Source organism: Raphanus sativus, chromosome 2 (assembly GCF_000801105.2).
Source record: "Raphanus sativus cultivar WK10039 chromosome 2, ASM80110v3, whole genome shotgun sequence".
Taxonomy (NCBI): Eukaryota; Viridiplantae; Streptophyta; class Magnoliopsida; order Brassicales; family Brassicaceae; genus Raphanus; species Raphanus sativus.
The window spans coordinates 29,260,374-29,280,172 of NC_079512.1; the positions used below are offsets into that span (position 1 = coordinate 29,260,374).

The window sequence follows — 19,799 nt, forward strand, 5'->3', positions numbered from 1 at the left end:
GAGTGTAATTGAAAAGTTCTTCAGTAGACAATCTTATTTTTTGTCTTAACATTTACACAGACAAAATGTTAAAAAAACAGTCTCTTTAGTGTGTCAGATGATTTAAAGTGTCTTCTAATGGACAGTTGTGGAAGTTCTCTTAGTCCAAAAGTTTAATAAAGAATTTATTAATGATTCTACACCATAAAATCTAGGTTTTAATTACAGAAATGTGGAATTATGCGGATTTAATGGAAAAAAACTTATAAAATATTCCATATAACAGCTCAGGTAGTGTAGTGAAGCGTGAATTCTGATACGGAAAATTAAATTGTCGACTGTAAAATCATCCGTAATATTTTTCATAATTGTAATAGCAATAGTTATCCGGCGTTTAAAAAAAACAGTGGACAGCATATACAAAAGGAATCTATTATGTTAGACGTTAATAGCACAATAAAACATGTATAGAAGCATGGACAGTATGAGCTTGACATTTGAGAAGCTCGAGCTTGCTGAGGTATATTTGACTCCATCAGGAAATGTAAAGTGTTTGGTTTGACGCATTCCTACACTAACACTAGGCTTTTAGTGAATGGTTTGACGCAACGAGCCGGAGAAACTTCCTGAGATTGAATATTCACTAAGTGTTGTAGCTCACCATTTGGTTTCTTTTTGAAGATATCATCTCAGAATCAATTGATATTCTTGTGACCTTGTCATGTCATGATATTGACGACCTTTATACCATTTGTTTATTTATATGTGTCATGAATAGAATCTGAACCTTTATATTTTTGCAATCTTGTGTTGTTTTTTCTCACGTAAATTTCACATCGATATGATAAAATGCATTTTTTATTTGCAAAGTAGTAAGAAAACCTAAAGTGGTCGTATCCTTTCTTTCAAAGCTTTTATTTTGCTCAGCTTTTGGAATAAAGGGTAGACGTTCTTCAACAAGAGAATGTAGGAGTAATCAATGGCCAACGGACCCAGTAGAAGCCCACATTAGTTAACGGGTTTGTTCCAAGTGTTCGATGGCTCGTCAAATTAAAGAGAACCAGAATCTCTCTTTAAGCGTCACACCACGTTGTTTAATAAAAAAGTCTTGGGTCAAGATGTCCGTTTACTAACGGTGAAAATGTTAACCGCTCAAAGCGTATGGTTCGAGCGCCAAATGGATTTTCAGTGCTAAAATTGTTGGAAGTGGCCGCCTTACTTTTGGGTTAGTCCTACGAGTAAATGACGATAATCCCATTTTGCCGCATGTGAAAAGGTAATTAACTGTAAAAACGTCTTAATAATGTATCAAAAAGTAATTTGACATGTAAATATTTTTACAATTTTGTTTGAGAAATTCCCTAAAACAACCTTTAAAAAATGACCAAAATGAAAAAATATAAAAACTCTTGAAAAGTGTTGTAATCTATGTTACTATTCATTTTTTTCTTCAAAAAAAAAATCAATTTTTCTTCATATTTTATAATGTCATTTTTTGTACTTAAAATTTTTCTATAAAACCTAATGAAGAAAATTAGAAAAGTACTAAGAAGAGATTTAATAATTAAACAAATTTGAGAAAAGTATTAAAAGGAATAAAAATGAGAAAATTAACTTAATATTTTAACTTGTTATTTTATTAAAATGTGTTAAGTTCGAATCTCAAAGGTTAAAGATAAAAGATTAAACAACTGATTTTCACCATAGTTCAATGAAATTGAAAAAAAGAATAGTTCAATGAAATTATCGTTTCAGAAATTTTCTTAAAATATATATATATTGAAACTATATTTGGTATTTTAGTAAATGATTAATACTCGAAACACTACATAATAATATACTAAGTTCGTATAATAAAACTGCGATTTAAATAAATAAATAAATATTATATAAACAAAACTAGCAAAAAAATTTACTAGTTGTACTACAAAGACAAAATATCATTTAAATGTATTTAGACCTGTTTTGATGTCGTTCTTAGTTACCATTTTCCATTGCATACTTACACTTCTGACCAAAAAAATAAAACAATTGTGTCAGCAATTTCATAACCAAATTAGTTAAAGGTAAAAAATGGTGACATAAAAAAGTAAAATAAAATAAATAAATATATTAACACGACGGCTTCTTCTTTCAGAAAAACATAACGGAGAGAGAGAGAGAGAACACAACGATTCAGAAGAGAAGCGAAGGTCGCAGAGAGAGAGAGAGAGAGAGAGAGAAAGAACACCCGCCGCTGACGGAGATTTCCCGGCGAAACGGGAACATCCAGATTGAGAGATTTAGCGAGAGAGAGAGAGAGAGAGCTTTCTAGGGTTTCCTCCTCGATTCATCTTCTTTTGACCTCGATCTATTCTCGATAAATTTCCCCATCCTTTCTCACGTTCATTCTGTCTTCCTCCCAGCTCTATTCTAGGGTTTTTGATCCCCCTTCGCTAACGTTTCCTTACCCTCCCGGTAAAAATCCCCCGCTTCAATTCGTTGCCTTACCGTCTCGTCGTCTCCTCTAATTTCATCGATTTGGCTTTGTAGGGTTTCCCCTACATTCAGTTTTTGCCACTGATTGCTTCTCGGGTGTTTACAGGTTGTTGAGTTTAGCCGGAGACGGCAACGACGACGGACTTTGGAGGTGAATCGTGAAGCATGAGTATTGGCATCCCCGGAAAGGGGGAGACTTGAGGAAGCTTTTGGTTTGCCGTAGAGGTTTCCATGAGAAATGGGGGTGTCGCCACATGCATGCCTCTACTGAATATCATGGACAAGCTTCCTACTATGGAGAAGAAGACGCTTTGTGGAGGAGGGAACAACAATGATTCCAAGGTTGCTGCTACTTCGGAGAATGGTCACACTACTGATAATAAGCTCCCGGAGTTTCAGCCAGCTAAACCCTCAGCGTCTCAGCCACCTAAGAAGAAGAAGAAAATTGTTAAGGTTATTCGTAAAGTTGTCGTCAGGAAGCCCAAGCAGCGGAAAGATCAGGGAGTGCAACTTTCTGGAGAATCACAGGTCCAGAAGAAAGAGCAGGATAAGAAGAGTGAAGTTGTGCAAGGGAAAGGAGGAGAAAGTAGCAATAAAGAAGAAAACGGTGGAGATTCTGGGTTTAAGGATGAAGTGGAAGAGGGTGAATTAGGTACGTTAAATCCTGATGGGGTTCTGGAGAACGGTGAGATTTCTCCAGTGAAGTCATTGCAGAGAAGTGAGGTCGAAAAAGGAGAGATTTCTGGGGAGACTTGGAAGAAAGATGAAACTACGAAGGGGGATTACAGTAACCTGCAATATAACAAATGGAATGTGGAGAGGAGGGATTTACCCGCAGATAAGTACAGGAAAGAAGAGAGAGAATTCAGATCATGGAGAGATCCTGGTGATGAAATTGAGAAAGGGGAGTTCATTCCAGACAGATGGCATAAGATGGATACAGTCAAGGATGATCATAGTTACAACAGATCTCGAAGGAACGGAGTTGACAGAGAGAAATATGATTATGACTATGAACATGAACGTACTCCGCCAGGTGGGAGGTTTGCCAATGAGGATACTTATCGCCGGAGAGAGTTCAGAAGTGGGAATGACAGGGCTACAAAAATCAGTTCTAAAATTGTAATAGAGGAAAGTTTACATAAGAACGAATACAACGATCCCAATAATCTTGGGAAAGAGTACTCTTCTACTGTGAACAAACTGAAGCGACATGGAGCTGAACCGGATAGTTTTGAGCGCAAACATTTTTATGCTGATCATGGGGACTATGGGAGCTCCAAGTATAGAAAACTTTCTGATGATTCTTCCCGATCTCTTCACCCAGACCACTATTCACGGAACTCTGTTGAGAGAGACTACAGAGATTCCTATTCATCAAAAAACTCATCTCTGGAAAAGTATCCTAGAAAGCATCAAGACTCATATTTCCCTGCCAGGTCTGTTTCAGACAGACATGCACACAGCCCTGCACGATCTGATCTGTCCCCACACGACCGGTCTAGGTACCATGGCCACAGGGATAGAAGTTCCCTCCATCGGGAGAGGTCGCCATATGCCCGGGAGAGATCGCCATATACCTTTGAGAAGCCTTCACATGCTCGTAAAAAGTCTCCACATGACCGCAGCCATCACCATGATTATAGAAGAAGTCCAAGTTACTCTGAGTGGTCCAGTGATCGCAGGGATGGTACTTCTAGATATATGGAAGATCCCCAGAGCGATCGTACCAGGCGTAATGGCCATAGAGAAATAAGCAGAAAGAGTGGAGTTAGGGAGAGGAGGGATTCCCAGGCTGGTATGGAGCTAGAGCATAAGCACAGACATAGGGATTCTAATGGAAAAGAGTCGACCCCATCAAGAAAAGACTTGCAAGGTAAAAACATTTTATATAACAATAACCCGGTGGTTGAGAAAGATTCTGTATGTGATTCATCCAAGATTCCAAGTGCGTGTGCAAAGGGAAAAGAGTCTGTGCAAGTTGGTGAAGCTCCTACCGAAGAGTTGCCATCAATGGAGGTAGATATGGACATTTGTGATACACCACCTCATGAGGAGCCTTTGGCGGCAGATTCATCCTTGGGGAAGTGGTTTTATCTTGATTACTATGGCACGGAACATGGGCCTGCAAAGTTGTCCGAGCTTAAAGCTCTTATGGAGCAAGGCATTCTTTTCTCTGACCATATGATTAAACATTCAGATAATAATAGGTGGGTCACTATTGAAAATGCAACATCTCCTGTGGTCAACATAAATACTCCATCAATCGTGTCAGATACCGTGACGCAGCTCGTGAATCCTCCTGAAGCTCCTGGTAATTTATTAGAAGATATTGCAGATGCTGCCCAAGCAGTTCCTATGGAGCAAGGAGCTGGAGATTCCTTGCCTGAATCATTGTCCATACCAGATAGTAATGATATTGTAGTAGGCCATCGCGAAGATTTTCAGTTTGATAACAGGATCGCGAGTCTCTTGGAGGGCTATACTATCACCCCTGGCAGGGAACTTGAAACACTTGGAGGTACTATATAGTAGATGTAAATATTATCTTTCCGGCCACAAATTTGATGTTTTTCTGAGCATTTTTCTTAATCCATTTAGTTTATTGCATCATGGAGCTTCTATGCCATATCTAAGATAGGCTTATTTTTATCGCTTTGCAGAAGCTATGCAGATTGAAGTTGAGCTTGAAGAGACGAGAAGATTTGTGAGTTCCGAAGGTATGTTTCGTTGGCACCACTTGCACTTTTTCTGTAGCATGATAATTTTTTTTTCTCTATTGCTTCTCTTTTTAGGCAAGTTATATTCCTTACTTTTCCTACTTCTACTATCAGAAAAGATAATGACACATGCGTTTATATCTACTTATGTTAGATATGTTATATGGTCATATATCTATATTAGTTCGTTTGTAGTATTTGGAAGTTTTGGATCTTTGTTAAAGACGTAACGGCCGCCTACTACCATATGCTGGTTTGTGCATGAACATGGATATTCATTTAGACGACATCAACTTTAAGTAATCATAGCTTCTTGTTTATCTGCATGTTTCGCATGACACTATATAAAAGTTCTACTCTGGTATTTGCAGATATCGTCTGGTGCTACTATCAAGTGGTAAATCAGTTGCTATTAAATGAGGAGTCGTGTGGACGTTCAGAGCCCAAGACAGTGGCGATCGAAGAACTGAAGTCAGAAAATGTTGATAATTCTGAGAGCGATGAGACAGGCAGCTGGTTTTCAGGTCGTTGGTCTTGCAAAGGCGGGGACTGGATAAGACACGATGAAGCTTTTCAAGATAGAGATTACAAAACTAAAATGGTTCTGAATGATGGTTTCCCATTATGCCTGATGCAGAAGTCTGGGTATGAGGATCCTCGCTGGCATCACAAGGATGATTTGTATAATCCTTGCAGCAGCTCTAAGTTGGAACTTCCCTTGTGGGCTTTTTCTGGTGCAGATGAGAGAAATCAGGCGAGGGGGGTAAAGGCTAATGTGCTTTCTGTAGTTAGGCTTAACTCATTGGTCGTTAGTGATCAAGTACCATCAGTTCCTGATCCCCTTGTAAAAGTTCGTAGTAGGGAAAAATTCTCTTCAAGGCATGCTCGTCCATCCCCTGCATCTTGTGATTCCAAGAGGGAATCAGTCGAAACTATTTCTCAAACAACAGCTTGCAGTAGTCAAGATTTGCAGAGATTTTGGAAAACTGACGCATCTGTTAGCACCCCTGGGGATCGTCTGTATACAGTCGATGATTTGCATTTGCATTTGGGTGATTGGTTCTACATGGATGGGGCTGGGCAAGAACAAGGACCTCTGCCATTTTCAGAACTCCAGATATTGGTTGATAAAGGTTTAATAAAGCGTCACACTAGTGTCTTCAGGAAATCTGACAAAATTTGGGTACCTGTTACTTCTATCACTAAAACTTCTGAAATCAGTGCCAAGCTTCAGGGGAAAACCCCAGCTCTGCCTTCAGATTGTCAAAGCCTTGATGTCTCAGAGTCACAGGATTTCAGACATTCTGAAATGGACACAAGTCTAAGCTCGTTCCATGCTATGCATCCTCAGTTTCTTGGTTATTTCCGTGGGAAACTCCATCAATTGATTATGAAAACATACAAGACTCGGGAATTTTCTGCTGCCATAAACGATGTTTTAGACTCTTGGATCCATGCAAGACAGCCAAAGAAAGAGACTGACAAGTACATGCACCAGAATTCAGGTATGCATAACTACCAGAATTTCAATGCCATCACATCCCTCTTGTTAGCTCATGCTTTTCTTCAAGTTTTTTCGATTAATGAACTTGGGTGGTTATTTCCTTTGTTTATTCATTCCCTCCTGGTTATAATCTTGTTCAATTCCTGCTTTCGGACGTTTACACATATGTTCTCTTCTCTCTTTTGTTTTACCTCAGAGTTTGGTTCATCATCCTATACGAAAAGAGCTCGATTGATGGCTGGTGAGAGTAGAGACCATTCTGAAGTGGAAGATGCACAAATGTTTCAGAAGGATGAGTTGGCATTTGAAGATTTATGTGGGGACGCTACCTTCCATGTTGAAGGAAGTGGATCTTCTGGCACCGTGGGGATGTACTGGGATCTGTTAGATGGTCACGTGTTAGCACGGGTCTTTCATTTGTTGAGATATGATGTAAAGTCACTTGCATTTGCGTCCATGACTTGTAGACATTGGAAGGCCGTTGTTAGTTCATACAAGGATATTTCAAGACAAGTTGACTTATCGTCGTTGGGTACCAACTGCACAGATTCTAGGCTCTGGAGTATCATGGTGAGCACTCTGTACTTTCCGTTTACAGTATTTGAGCAATTTAGTAGTTTAATTGATCTGACATGACATTCTTTTGCAGAACACTTACAACACGGAGAAGATTGATTCTATTATTCTGGTTGGTTGTACAAACGTGACTTCCAGCATGCTTGAGGAAATTCTTCGTTTATTTCCCCACATATCTTCTGTAGACATCACAGGCTGCTCCCAGTTCGGAAATTTGACTTTGAAATATAAAAAACTAAGTTGGCTCAAATGCCAGCATCCTCGATCAGGTGACTTGCATTCCAGGTTAACGAGTTTGAAACAGACTAATGTTAATAAGTCTAAGGGCTTAGGAGGAGATACCGATGATTTTGGTAACCTTAAGGATTACTTTGATCGAGTGGAAAAGCGAGACTCAGCCAATCAGTTGTTCCGAAGAAGTTTATACAAACGCTCAAAATTGTATGATGCAAGGAAATCATCGGCAATTCTATCCAGGGATGCTCGTATCAGGCGATGGGCAATTAAGAAGTCAGAACACGGGTATAAGAGAGTGGAGGAATTCCTTGCTTCAAGCCTTAGGGGCATCATGATGCAGAATACTTTTGACTTCTTTGTTTTAAAGGTGCTTTCTGGTATTCGTGTATGCTGAATATTATGCCGGCTCTTATTTCTTTACCATTTGTTAAAAATTAACCCTAATGTATTTTTGGTTACCAGGTTGCTCAGATAGAGGAAAAAATGAAAAACGGTTACTACGTTAGTCATGGTTTGAAATCTGTGAAGGAGGATATCAGCCGGATGTGCAGGCAAGCAATTAAGTAAGGCTTCCTTATTCTTTCTCTGGGTGGCTTCTTCAGTGCATGATTTTGCCAATAATACTTCTAATATTTTCTTGCAAATTATAGATAAGTAACTACTGAGATTCTACTTGCCAAACAATATGTTGAATGACTGCCGATGTCCTTTCTGGATTATAGGTTACAATTTCTCAAGTCATTTACCGCTTTCTTCCCATGTGCTTGGTTTTTGGCCCTCAGTTTGTTAGGATGTAGGATTACTATTTTTTAACATATATTCCTAGACTCCTAAGTAAAGGTGGGAGCCATTTTTATTTTATTTTCCTTAATACTAGTTTTGTAGTTTTTCTTCTGATCCTTCCCATCTTATGTATTCAGAGAGAGGAATCGGGGAGATTCCAAAGACATGAACAGAATCATCATACTGTTTATTCAACTTGCCACATGTTTAGAAGAGGTCTCTATGGCCACTTCTTCATATAGAAGAGATGAATTGATGAAGTCATGGCAAGATGGCTCAGGGTTGTCATCAGCTTCGAAGTACAACACGAAGTTGAGCAAATCTGTTACTGAAAAGAAGTACATGAGCAGGACTGGTGACACATTTGGTGTAAATGGTGCGTTGGACTACGGAGAATATGCATCTGACCGCGAAATCAAAAGGCGTTTGTCTAAACTGAATCGTAAATCATTTGGTTCGGGAAGTGAAACTTCGTCCGAGCTATCTGATAATGACAATTACAGCTCAGCCTCAGAAAGCGAATCTGATATCCGTTCAGAAGGTCGATCACAGGACACACGTGTTGAAAAATACTTTACAGCAGACGAATCCTTTGATTCTGTGACCGAAGAGCGCGAATGGGGTGCACGTATGACCAAAGCTAGTCTTGTGCCACCAGTCACAAGGAAATATGAACTGATTGAAGAGTACACGATTGTCGCTGATGAGGAGGAGGTACGACGAAAGATGCGGGTTTCTTTGCCAGAGGACTATGGTGAGAAGCTGAATGCACAACGAAATGGCATTGAAGAGTTAGATATGGAGCTTCCTGAAGTCAAGGAGTATAAACCAAGAAAGCTTCTTGGCAACGAGGTTTTAGAGCAAGAGGTTTATGGAATCGATCCTTACACCCATAACCTCTTACTTGATTCAATGCCCGGAGAATTGGACTGGTCACTGCAGGATAAACATTCATTTATAGAAGATGTAGTCTTACGTGCCCTGAACAGGAAAGTTAGGTTTCTCACTGGATCTGGAAACACCCCCATGGTATACCCTTTAAGACCTGTGATTGAAGAGCTCAAAGAGAATTCTCGTGAAGAGTGTGATATACAAACAATGAGGATGTGTCAAGGCGTCTTAAAGGCTATAGAAAGTCGTTCTGGTGATACTTATGTATCTTATCGGAAGGTATAGCTCTGTCATTCTTTCGTAGGAATCCATCAATTTATTTAGGACTGTTTTTGTTAACATGTTTTGTTGCTATTTTTTTCTGCCTTTGTAGGGCCTCGGTGTTGTGTGCAACAAACAAGGTGGTTTTGTAGAAGACGATTTTGTTGTTGAATTTCTCGGAGAGGTGGGATTGCAGCTTTGCAGTTTTATGTTTCTTAGTTACTCAGCTGCACAATTTCTGAAATTCACTGGGCGTGCTGTTCTTGGATATGAAACATTTTCTGAAAGGGAGCTCTGAACGTATGTTTTGGCTATTGTAGGTTTATCCTGTTTGGAAGTGGTTTGAAAAGCAAGATGGAATTCGTTCCTTACAGGAAAACAAAACTGATCCTGCACCAGAGTTTTACAATATATATCTTGAGAGACCAAAGGTATGAAGAAAATATGATGATTGGGCTTGTATATATTATGTTTGACCATTTTCTTAATTTTTGTGTTGTAATGTTTGCTGGCAGGGTGACGCTGATGGATATGATTTAGTTGTTGTTGATGCCATGCACAAGGCTAATTATGCGAGTCGAATTTGTCACTCTTGCCGACCTAACTGTGAAGCTAAGTAAGTTAAATTCTGCAATCATCCATTTTTCTAGAATTTTGTTTAGAGAGCAGAACCAAGTGACCATTGTAACAATTTAGTTTCATACAGGTTGCATGCATAAACTAGCCTGCTTAAGTATGCTCAGATCAATACACACGTCTATATATAAAATTCTGTGGACACTGCTCTACTCATAGGGCATTAGGCAATACTCGTTCTTTTATCTACGCGTACATGCTTTTTTTTTTTTTCAAAAACTGGAGGGGAGAACTCTTGATGCTTGACTGTCTTCCTACCTACTAATAAGTTCAAAACGGTTTACTCATTTTCCCTCTTTGTCAACTGGTGCTTCCAGGGTTACTGCGGTAGATGGACACTACCAAATTGGCATCTATTCAGTACGTCCTATTGAATATGGCGAGGAGATAACTTTTGATTATAATTCTGTAACTGAGGTCTGTTCTTCCCTCTCTTCATATCCTGTTCCTACTGTAGGGAAGTATTAATCGTTGAGTTAATCTTTATGTTCCCATTTTACTGTTAAAAGAATGATATTTATGTCTGCAACAGAGTAAGGAAGAATATGAAGCGTCTGTTTGCTTGTGTGGTAGCCATGTATGCCGAGGCAGCTACTTGAATCTCACTGGTGAAGGTGCTTTTCAGAAGGTAATTGTGCTATAATATATATAGATATAGATATATGATTGTTAACTGGTATTAAAGATTTGGGAGGGTAATGTTAGAGGTTCAATGTGTGCTTGTTCGCAAATGAGTAATTAGTTTCTTTGGACCGAAGTTGAAAAAAAGCATTTCTTTTGTCCCTTGATTGCCTAAATAATTTTCTGAACCATGTATGTAACAGGTGTTGAAGGAATGGCATGGTCTACTGGATCGACATAGACTGATGCTAGAAGCTTGTATGCTGAATTCAGTTTCAGAAGAAGATTATCTTGAGTTGGGAAGAGCTGGACTGGGAAGTTGTTTGCTTGGTGGGCTGCCAGATTGGGTGATTGCGTATTCTGCTCACCTGGTTAGTCTTGAATCATTTTATGTTAGTTTATAGCAGCCCTATTGATGGGAGTGCAGCTTCTGACAGAAAATTTCTTCTGCATAAAGGTGCGGTTCATCAATTTCGAGAGAACTAAGCTTCCAGTGGAAATTCTTAAGCATAATATGGAAGAAAAGATAAAATATTTCTCAGACATACACCTTGATGTTGAGAAAAGTGATGCTGAGGTTCAGGTTAGAATATCATTCTTTTTGACCTTTCTGCGGGTTCTTTCAATAGTTCGTGCCTTTTGTGCTTTCTTACTCTGTGGTGGCTTCTGGATGTAGTAAAAGGGTTTTTGATTTATTATTTTTCCAACTCTTATATGCTTGTTATATCTGTAACTTTGATGATACAGGCTGAGGGCGTCTACAACCAGAGGCTTCAGAATTTGGCAGTCACGCTTGACAAGGTGCGTTGCGTTTCAACTTTTTTGTGCAAGTGCTTGTAAAATGTTTTTTCCCAATCGAAGGTTCTCTAATTAGTGTTATAACACAGGTAAGATATGTTATGAGACGTGTGTTTGGGGATCCAAAGAACGCTCCTCCGCCGCTGGAGAAGCTTACTCCTGAAGAAACAGTCTCCTTTTTATGGAACGGGGATGGCTCCTTAGTTGAGGAGCTTCTTCAGTGCCTGTCACCACACGTGGAAGTGGGGATTGTTGATAAACTCAGATCCAAGATTCGTGCCCATGATCCATCTGGATCTGCAGACGTCCTCAAGGATCTTCAAAGATCATTACTTTGGTTAGTAACATCAATTATATTACTTATGCATGAAATACTATACTTTAAGGAAACCGTACACTTACATCAATGAATATTTTCTTTCCATGAAGGTTGAGAGATGAGATCCGAGATCTACCTTGCACATACAAGTGTCGTAATGATGCTGCAGCTGATCTGATTCACATATATGCCTATACAAAGTGCCTTTTCAAAGTTCGGGTAAGTTCTTTCGTATAATTTGAGTGAGAAAATAAGGCAAAATCTTGTTGAACTTCTTCTGACAGAAGGGTCTTGATATGGTTGGCAGGAATACAAGTCATTTATGTCTTCTCCTGTACACATTAGCCCTTTAGATTTGGGGGCGAAATATGCGGACAAGTTAGGTGAGGGTATAAAGGAGTACCGGAAAACGTATGGCGAGAACTATTGCCTCGGCCAGCTGATTTACTGGTATGAACAGACGAACACTGATCCAGATCTTACGTTGGTGAAAGCAACCAGAGGTTGCCTCTCTTTACCCGAAGTAGCTTCCTTCTACGCAAAGGCTCATAAACCATCGAAGCATCGTGTTTATGGCCCAAAGACGGTGAAAACAATGGTTTCACAGATGGTAATTTCTTATTACTTAGACCCACTTCTGAAATGCTTTTCATTTGTCGTCATTGTCCATGATAATGATCATTTTGAATTTTTATCTTATCTGTGTACAGTCAAAGCAACCTCAAAAACCGTGGGCAAAGGACAAAATATGGATGTTCAAAAGCAGCCTGGGAGTGCTAGGAAGCCCGATGTTCGATACTGTACTCAACAACTCGTCACTAGATAGAGAACTGGTGCAGTGGCTAAGAAACAGACGGCATGTCTTTCAAGCGACATGGGATAGTTAGGTAACAAAAGGAAACCTCTATTATTCAGAAGCTCTCCTTTTTTAGGAAAGCGAGGGGGAGGCAACACAGTTACTATAGATAGACTTGCAAGGAGTCTCTCAAGCTTTCCCCTCAACTTTATGTATAGACTTTACCATGTGTTTTTTAGTATTTAACAATAACTTTGGGTTAGGACACCATTAGTATTCTTATTAGATTAGGCTCACATAATTTTCACAGAGGAGAATCATCTGACTAGGTTGTATCTCTTCCTTTAGTAATAAAAGCTCTCTGTTCTTGTTCCTACCATCTATCTATTTTTATAAAGCTTGGTGTGACAGGTTCACACCAAACCGGTTTATCTATCCAATTTTATTATTTCCGGTTCATGTTATTTCAATTCAGTAAACCATAAGGGTTTGTCCTTATTACTTTATCCTTATCTTGCCAGCTAATGAGTCATGAGACCGTTCAGCAAACGGCTTTATGTACTGCGTGACCTGCTTTTGCAGAGTTTTATCAAAAAAAACCATTTTGTCTTCTTATCAACATCTCTCTCTCTTACGATCTTTGAGCAAGCTCTTTGTCATTTGAATACTTGTTCTTAGAGGTGATCTCTCTTCCTTAGATCATTTCCTAGACTAGATTCTCCCATTCTTAAGCTTTCGGTAAGCTCTAGTTTGGTTTATCCTCTGTTCTAACTTCACTGTTACATTGGTATCTGATTCAACTTTCCTCAGACCTCCAACGATGGTTGAAACAAGACTCCAAGAACGCTCTCTGTTACATTGGTGTTCTGTAGCGGTTGTTCATGCCGTACAGTCGTGGAGTGCTTATTTAGCCCATAAACCCTTCATCATCAAAACCGACCAAAAGAGCCTAAAGTTTCTGATGGATCAGAAGATCACCACACCTTTCCAACACATGTGGTTATCTAAGCTCATGGGTTATACCTTTGAGATTCAGTACAAGCAGGGCAAAGAAAACGTGGTCGCAGACGCACTATCACGCGTTTCTGGCTCTCAACTACTCAACATCACCCTATCGCAGCAACATCATGGCTTCCTTGATTCAATCAAGCACTTATGGGAAACTGATCCGAACCTCAGGAAGATCATATCTGAGCTACGTGATAGTAAATCATCCCACCCTCTGTTTACTTTTGCTAATGATGAGCTACGCAGAAGAGGAAAATTAGTCGTAGGCAACAACGAAGCGGTTAAGCTTCACATCCTTCGTTGGCTCCATGACTCCGCTGTGGGAGGACACTCCGGTAGAGATGCTACTCTGCAACGGGTTAAATCTCTGTTCTATTGGCCTCGTATGAATGTGGAGGTACAAGCATACGTGCGTAACTGCTCAGTCTGTCAGAGAAACAAGAACGATCTCGCTGCTAAACCTGGCTTGTTGCACCCATTACCAGTACCTAATGGCGTTTGGGAATCTATTGGAATGGACTTCATAGAAGGCCTACCTCCTTCTAGCGGCAAGCACTGCATACTAGTGGTGGTTGATAGACTCAGCAAGAATGCACACTTCGTTGCTCTATCACACCCCTACACTGCTATCGAAGTGGCTCAAGCTTTTCTTGATAATATCTTCAAGCTCCACGGCTTACCGCGCGATATCGTCAGTGACAGGGACCCAACATTCCTGAGCGAAGTGTGGCGCGAATTGTTCAGGGTACAAGGAGTTGATCTGAAGCACTCAACAGCCTATCACCCTCAGACAGATGGCCAAACTGAAGCTACAAACAAGACACTTGAAACCTATCTTCGCTGCATGACTGCAGACGCACCTCACTCCTGGAGTAAATGGTTGCCTCTAGCTGAATGGTGGTATAACACCACATACCATTCCGCCATCAAGTGCTCGCCTTACGAAGTGATTTACAGTCAACCTCCTCCAACTCATCTGCCCTATCTCCCCGGCGAGAGCTCTTCAGCAGTGGTTGATCGCAGTTTACAGAAAAGAGAGGAGGTGATTAACATGCTGAAGTTTCACTTGCTTCGTGCCCAAAACAGAATGAAGCAGTCAGCTGATTCCCGTCGATCACACAGAGAGTTCAAAGTGGGTGATCATGTCTACTTGAAGCTGCAACCATACCGCCAGAACACGCTGAAAAACAGGAACATTCCTCACAAACTCTCACCTCGGTTCTATGGTCCTTTCCGTGTGTTAGAGAAGGTTGGTCCTGTCGCCTACAAGCTTGCGTTACCCTCAGTTGCGTCTATACATGACACTTTTCATGTTAGTCAGCTTAAACTGTGCCCAAACCCGCCAACTGGAACCCCATCCCTTCCTCAATACTGTCTGGATGTTGGCACCTCAAAGGAACCGGAGTGTATCTTGGAGAAAAAGATGGTGAAGCATCGCAATGCTGCAGTCACAAAGGTCCTCGTGCAATGGAAGGGTTACCCACCTGACCATGCAACCTGGGAGTTCTATCAGGATTTCATCGCTCGACACCCTGGCTTTGATCCTTGAGGACAAGGAACTTCTCAAACGGGGAGTAGTGTGACAGGTTCACACCAAACCGGTTTATCTATCCAATTTTATTATTTCCGGTTCATGTTATTTCAATTCAGTAAACCATAAGGGTTTGTCCTTATTACTTTATCCTTATCTTGCCAGCTAATGAGTCATGAGACCGTTCAGCAAACGGCTTTATGTACTGCGTGACCTGCTTTTGCAGAGTTTTATCAAAAAAAACCATTTTGTCTTCTTATCAACATCTCTCTCTCTTACGATCTTTGAGCAAGCTCTTTGTCATTTGAATACTTGTTCTTAGAGGTGATCTCTCTTCCTTAGATCATTTCCTAGACTAGATTCTCCCATTCTTAAGCTTTCGGTAAGCTCTAGTTTGGTTTATCCTCTGTTCTAACTTCACTGTTACACTTGGCGCAAAAAAAAAAAACAGGATTATACATAAATACAAATTGTAAGTTACTTTTTTTTTGTCTTTTACTGGAAACTGAAATGATACAACAACAAAAAAAAACTAACAAGTGCTTATTCCATCTTAGTCACTGTCTGAATCATCCGAGCTGTCAGCTCTCCGCTCAGCAATGGCCGGAAACAAATGCTGTCGAATGTTATCCGGTTGATTACTTTCCGGATTCATTTCTGCTTCCTTCTTACCCGAATGACTCTTAGCGGAGGAAGTCATCATCGTGGTTTCTTTAACTTCTCTGCAAACTTTCTCCAACATTATCAAGAAATCACGCACTATAGCAAACAATCTCAACCCTTCGTTCTTAGCAGATTTGCCATGGAAATAGTCAGCACAGCTTTTCACCAACACCATGATCCTCCCTTCTTCTTCCTTCAACCACTTTATATCACCATCCGCACGTTCTATGAACCCAGCTAAAGCCTTCTCGAAGTCGCTCTCTTCGTCCATCGTTTTCAGAAACTCCCTCGCGTTCGTCAAGGAGCCGCTCAGGTTGGTCAGCGTTGAAGCTAATCCATCAGCGTCTATGACGGCTGCTCTCTTCACATCTTCAAGCTCTGTTGTTAGTCCCGAAACCACTTGGAGTCCCGTGCTTCTGTAACGTTCCACAGATTGCGGACTTGTGTCTGTGTTGGTATCGTCTGTCTTAACGCTGGAGAAGCTTTTGCTTGATCTCTGGAGGCGAAGAGCACGGACTCCTTCAGAACGAATGATCTCAAGGACAACAAAGTGTAAGAGAGTGGTTTTGCCATCGGTTCCTTTGACGTCAGAGAGTTTCAAAAGCGTGTCGAGTTTGAAAGCTTGCGCGTCACCACGGAAAGTACCCACATTCATTCGGTTTCCTGTCTTGAGAACTGCTTCTAGTAGTTTTAGGAACAGTCTGCTGTTTTTAAGTTTCTTGCAAGCCACCTGTGACCAAAAGACTCAAAACACTAAGAGATTTGTATCCAAGAAGGTTCAGAGAACGAAGCTAATATTACGTTTTGTGGTTTCGAATATGGGTATTGGTGTCACAGTGTGGACTTACCTCGAGAGTTGCGAGTGATTCTTTGATGCCAGAGACTTCTTCTTGAAGCGAGATCATGAAGATAAGCGACTCTATACGTTTAAACGCAAAAGGTATGTCAACAAGAATCTTCAAGAATCTCTCTGCGGGACCGAGCAGGTGAAGATCTCCCGAGTATAGTCTAAGTTTGAGTTCTTCCTCTGAAGTTGGAGCCATCTTCAACAATGTTGTTAAGAGCTCCACAGGGAGCTCGTTACCTTCTTTGATGGCATCAACGACTTCTTCTATTGTCACATTCAAAGCTCGGAGAAGAATAGATAAGTTTTGTGCTTTCCTTGGGTCAATTATCTGTATATATTGGACAGGAGAGTCTCTAGATGATTCTCCTCTTTGGCCATTCTTGTTTTTGTTTCCATCATTGTAACCGAACAGAGACTCCATCGCCTCTTCGTTGAACCTACAAAGCAGAATCTGAGTTAGGCAACGTTCTGAATACAAAGGTTTTAGTTTAGTTCTTAACTGGAATGAACCGGCGCTGATCTCATGCCAAACCATTTTCTGATCAGGGTTAGCCATTTTGTCCCAGAAGAACGGTTTTAGCTTTGTTTTTGGAGCTCCGGTCTCTGAATCAACGTCAGAACCATCTCCAGAGGAGCTACGTCCTTGACGTTTTGGTGGTGCAGGTGGAGGACGGACAAGCTTGGGAGGAGCAGGAGGAGGAGGTTTAGATTTAGGAGGAGGAGGTGGGGGAGCATGTGGAGGTGGTGGAGCCACCGCAGGAGCCGGACGAGGAGGAAGAGGAGCTGCTGATGATCTTCCAGGAGGAAGAGGAAGTCCAGAGGATGAGGAAGCTTCAGCAGGTGAGAAGTCATGATGGTTTCTCTTTAGAGATACTCTAGAAAGAAACGATCTCTTCTTAGAAGTAGCTGTGAAAAATCTCCTACTACTTGTGGCTGCAACCTTTGGAGAGTTCTCATTAGATCCTACAAAGAAAAAAAAGCAAAACAAGATTTAGTCATTAGTTCTTGAAAGATAAAAACATGAAACCGTTTTGATTTATTTAAAATAAAAATATCATTACCAGCTGATAATTCAGATAAATGTAGAAGTGGTCCTTCATCTCTTGGTCCATTTCTAGGACCAACCGCGTTCTTGCGGTTGCTGCGTCTAAAGCAACACAAGAAGAGCAATGCAACTAGAAAAAACGTTAGCACAGCGGTTGAAGCAACCGCGATGATAAGATCCATCAAGATATTATTTTTCTTCTCCGGTGGTGGAGGAGGAGGAGGAGGACCTGGAACACTTTGACTAGGAGCAACAATATTCTTTGCTCTCTTCTTAGTGGTACCGGAGTTTGGTTCATCCGGGGCCTCAGCTGGCGAATATGAAGGAGGCTGAGAGGGAGAGCTTGAAGGTGCAACAAGGTCATAACTCTGAGGGGTTGGAGCAGGACCTGGCGCGAAACGGGGTGAAGGACCTGGAGCGAAACTTGGTGCAGGACTAAGTGCAAAGTTTGGAGCAGATACTCTAAACTTCTTTCTCTTTTTCTTTCTCTTTCTCTTTCCTTTTTTCTTACCGATCAGCTTCCGTGTAGGATAGCTTGTAGTAGAATCAAGGAGAGGTTCAAACCAGTCGCTGAACCAACCGGTTAAGACGGATAGTTTCTGGTACGTATCATTAGCTGCTGCTGCTACACGAGGAGGGATATAGAGAAGGCAATCTTTGTTCTTATCTTTCAGTTCTTTTCTACAATGAATCCATGTTTGTTCTGCCTATCATAAAAATAACACGTTCGTCAATAACAAACTTGTTGTCGGAATAACAAACATGTCGGAATATGCAAAAAATAAAAATAAATGAAGATTGCCATGCTTCATAGGTTCTTGATTTGTTTGGAACATGAGAAAACGAAACAAGGAGGATTAACTTACAACATCATCACCACCGTGAGCCTCGCCGCGGTTGGCGCCGCGTCGAGAAATAATCTCCTCGGAAACGCAAACAAGAAAGACGAGAGAGATGGCAAGAAAAGCTGTTCTCAATCTCCCCATTAACCTCCGTTTCTCATCTCACGGAAGCACCCAATATCGCAACGACGTCTAAATTTGCGGAGGTCGATCTCTTTGCCTTACTTCCTCGGAAGCAAACCGCCATGCAGAAAAGCTCCGACCAACGTGTGAACGCTTTTTTACAGCGCCTAACAATCGCAACCACAAACAAAAAATTTAAAAAACGAAAAGAGAAGCTCAGTTTCAGGAACTTTTTTATTTTTTTTTCTTTGAGGGGGAAGTTGTTTTTTACGTTGTGACTTGTGAGACTAACAGAAACGAAGATTATGTTCTGTTTTTATTTTTGTTAATTTGGTTAGCTCTCTTAAACTGTTCTGATGAAATAACACGCTTTTAATAACATTTTTGGATTGTTTTTCTGTATATTATGACAAATTAAAATCGTAAGATTTGATCAAAATTATATGTTAAACATTAACTTATCGAATTAAAACGGTCTTATTCTTTTTGGACTGAAAAAGGTATTATCCTTGCTAAGTACTAATTACAATATATTTTAAGTCTTTTGTTGTTCACATGGATGCAAAGTTACTGGCATGGTTTTCAGAGACCGGATGAAAGTTTGTGTTTTTACGCTGATGACAAAAAAAAAAAAATTCCTAAAAGGTGTTTTGTATTATGACTCAACATTGTTGCATCTAAGTGTGTCCAAAGTCCTAACTTTAACTTCAGTTTGTGGGAAAGTAAATCTGACTCTTTTTACTTAAAGTTTTTTTTTTCCCAAATTGAAATATTATAAATCAGGCCAAAGCCCAAAACATACATAAGCTGAAAGTCCACACAACCAGGTCCATAGACAAAATAAAAAACAAACAAAGGTCAGGCCCAGGCCCAATGGAAAAAGATCCACCGATACACGGGATCAGATCTCTCCACGAACCTCAAAACCGCCTTGACTCGCCACCGGCAAGAACACTACCGCCGGGAAGACTAACCGTTGCAAAGATAGTGTCTCACCAGACACACCACACGCCTGCATCTGCGCCTCCTACCAGAACATCACTGAAGCTTCTTCTCTCATGGGAGAGCATCGGTCGAAAAGTGAATTGACAGCTCATCCCTCATCCTTGACCCCCCGAAGCTCTTCTCACTACCGCCGGCG

General features: G+C 40.6%; 2 protein-coding genes across 3 annotated transcripts; one reads left to right on the top strand and one right to left on the bottom strand.

Moving 5' to 3' along the window:
- Window positions 1–2,123: 2,123 nt before the first annotated feature.
- LOC108841924 (histone-lysine N-methyltransferase ATXR3) lies at window positions 2,124–12,975 on the top strand. 2 transcript variants are annotated; one of them, XM_018614708.2, is made up of 20 exons: window positions 2,124–2,436; window positions 2,564–4,978; window positions 5,121–5,177; window positions 5,549–6,682; window positions 6,878–7,251; window positions 7,331–7,861; window positions 7,957–8,057; window positions 8,415–9,447; window positions 9,542–9,613; window positions 9,750–9,860; window positions 9,945–10,045; window positions 10,383–10,482; window positions 10,598–10,693; window positions 10,890–11,057; window positions 11,144–11,269; window positions 11,434–11,487; window positions 11,574–11,821; window positions 11,914–12,022; window positions 12,111–12,413; window positions 12,514–12,975. In XM_018614708.2, the coding sequence occupies exons 2-20, from the start codon at window positions 2,689–2,691 to the stop codon at window positions 12,688–12,690; spliced, it is 7,185 nt and encodes a 2,394-aa protein (XP_018470210.1). In that variant the 5' UTR covers window positions 2,124–2,436; window positions 2,564–2,688; the 3' UTR covers window positions 12,691–12,975. The 2 variants fall into 2 exon arrangements, with proteins under 2 accessions (XP_018470210.1, XP_018470209.1); XM_018614707.2 differs by having other exon boundaries at window positions 2,124–4,978.
- A 2,599-nt stretch (window positions 12,976–15,574) lies between these two features.
- Window positions 15,575–19,022, bottom strand: LOC108839390 (formin-like protein 3). The gene is made up of 5 exons (XM_057002978.1): window positions 18,560–19,022; window positions 17,710–18,400; window positions 17,149–17,611; window positions 16,650–17,085; window positions 15,575–16,531 (listed from the first exon to the last, which is right to left on the bottom strand). The coding sequence occupies exons 1-5, from the start codon at window positions 18,677–18,679 to the stop codon at window positions 15,692–15,694; spliced, it is 2,550 nt and encodes an 849-aa protein (XP_056858958.1). The 5' UTR covers window positions 18,680–19,022; the 3' UTR covers window positions 15,575–15,691.
- Between the last annotated feature and the right edge of the window lie 777 nt (window positions 19,023–19,799).

Coding starts and splice junctions, on each gene's coding strand:
- LOC108839390 (XM_057002978.1), bottom strand. CDS start 18,679: ATGGGGAGATTGAGAACAGCTTTTCTTGCCATCTCTCTCGTCTTTCTT. Junction 17,612..17,709: donor TTTATCTGAATTATCAGCTG/GTAATGATATTT, acceptor TTTTCTTTGTAG/GATCTAATGAGAACTCTCCA. Junction 17,086..17,148: donor ATCAGCGCCGGTTCATTCCA/GTTAAGAACTAA, acceptor TCTGCTTTGTAG/GTTCAACGAAGAGGCGATGG.
- LOC108841924 (XM_018614707.2), top strand. CDS start 2,689: ATGAGAAATGGGGGTGTCGCCACATGCATGCCTCTACTGAATATCATG. Junction 9,861..9,944: donor TATATCTTGAGAGACCAAAG/GTATGAAGAAAA, acceptor GTTTGCTGGCAG/GGTGACGCTGATGGATATGA. Junction 10,694..10,889: donor GTGAAGGTGCTTTTCAGAAG/GTAATTGTGCTA, acceptor TGTATGTAACAG/GTGTTGAAGGAATGGCATGG.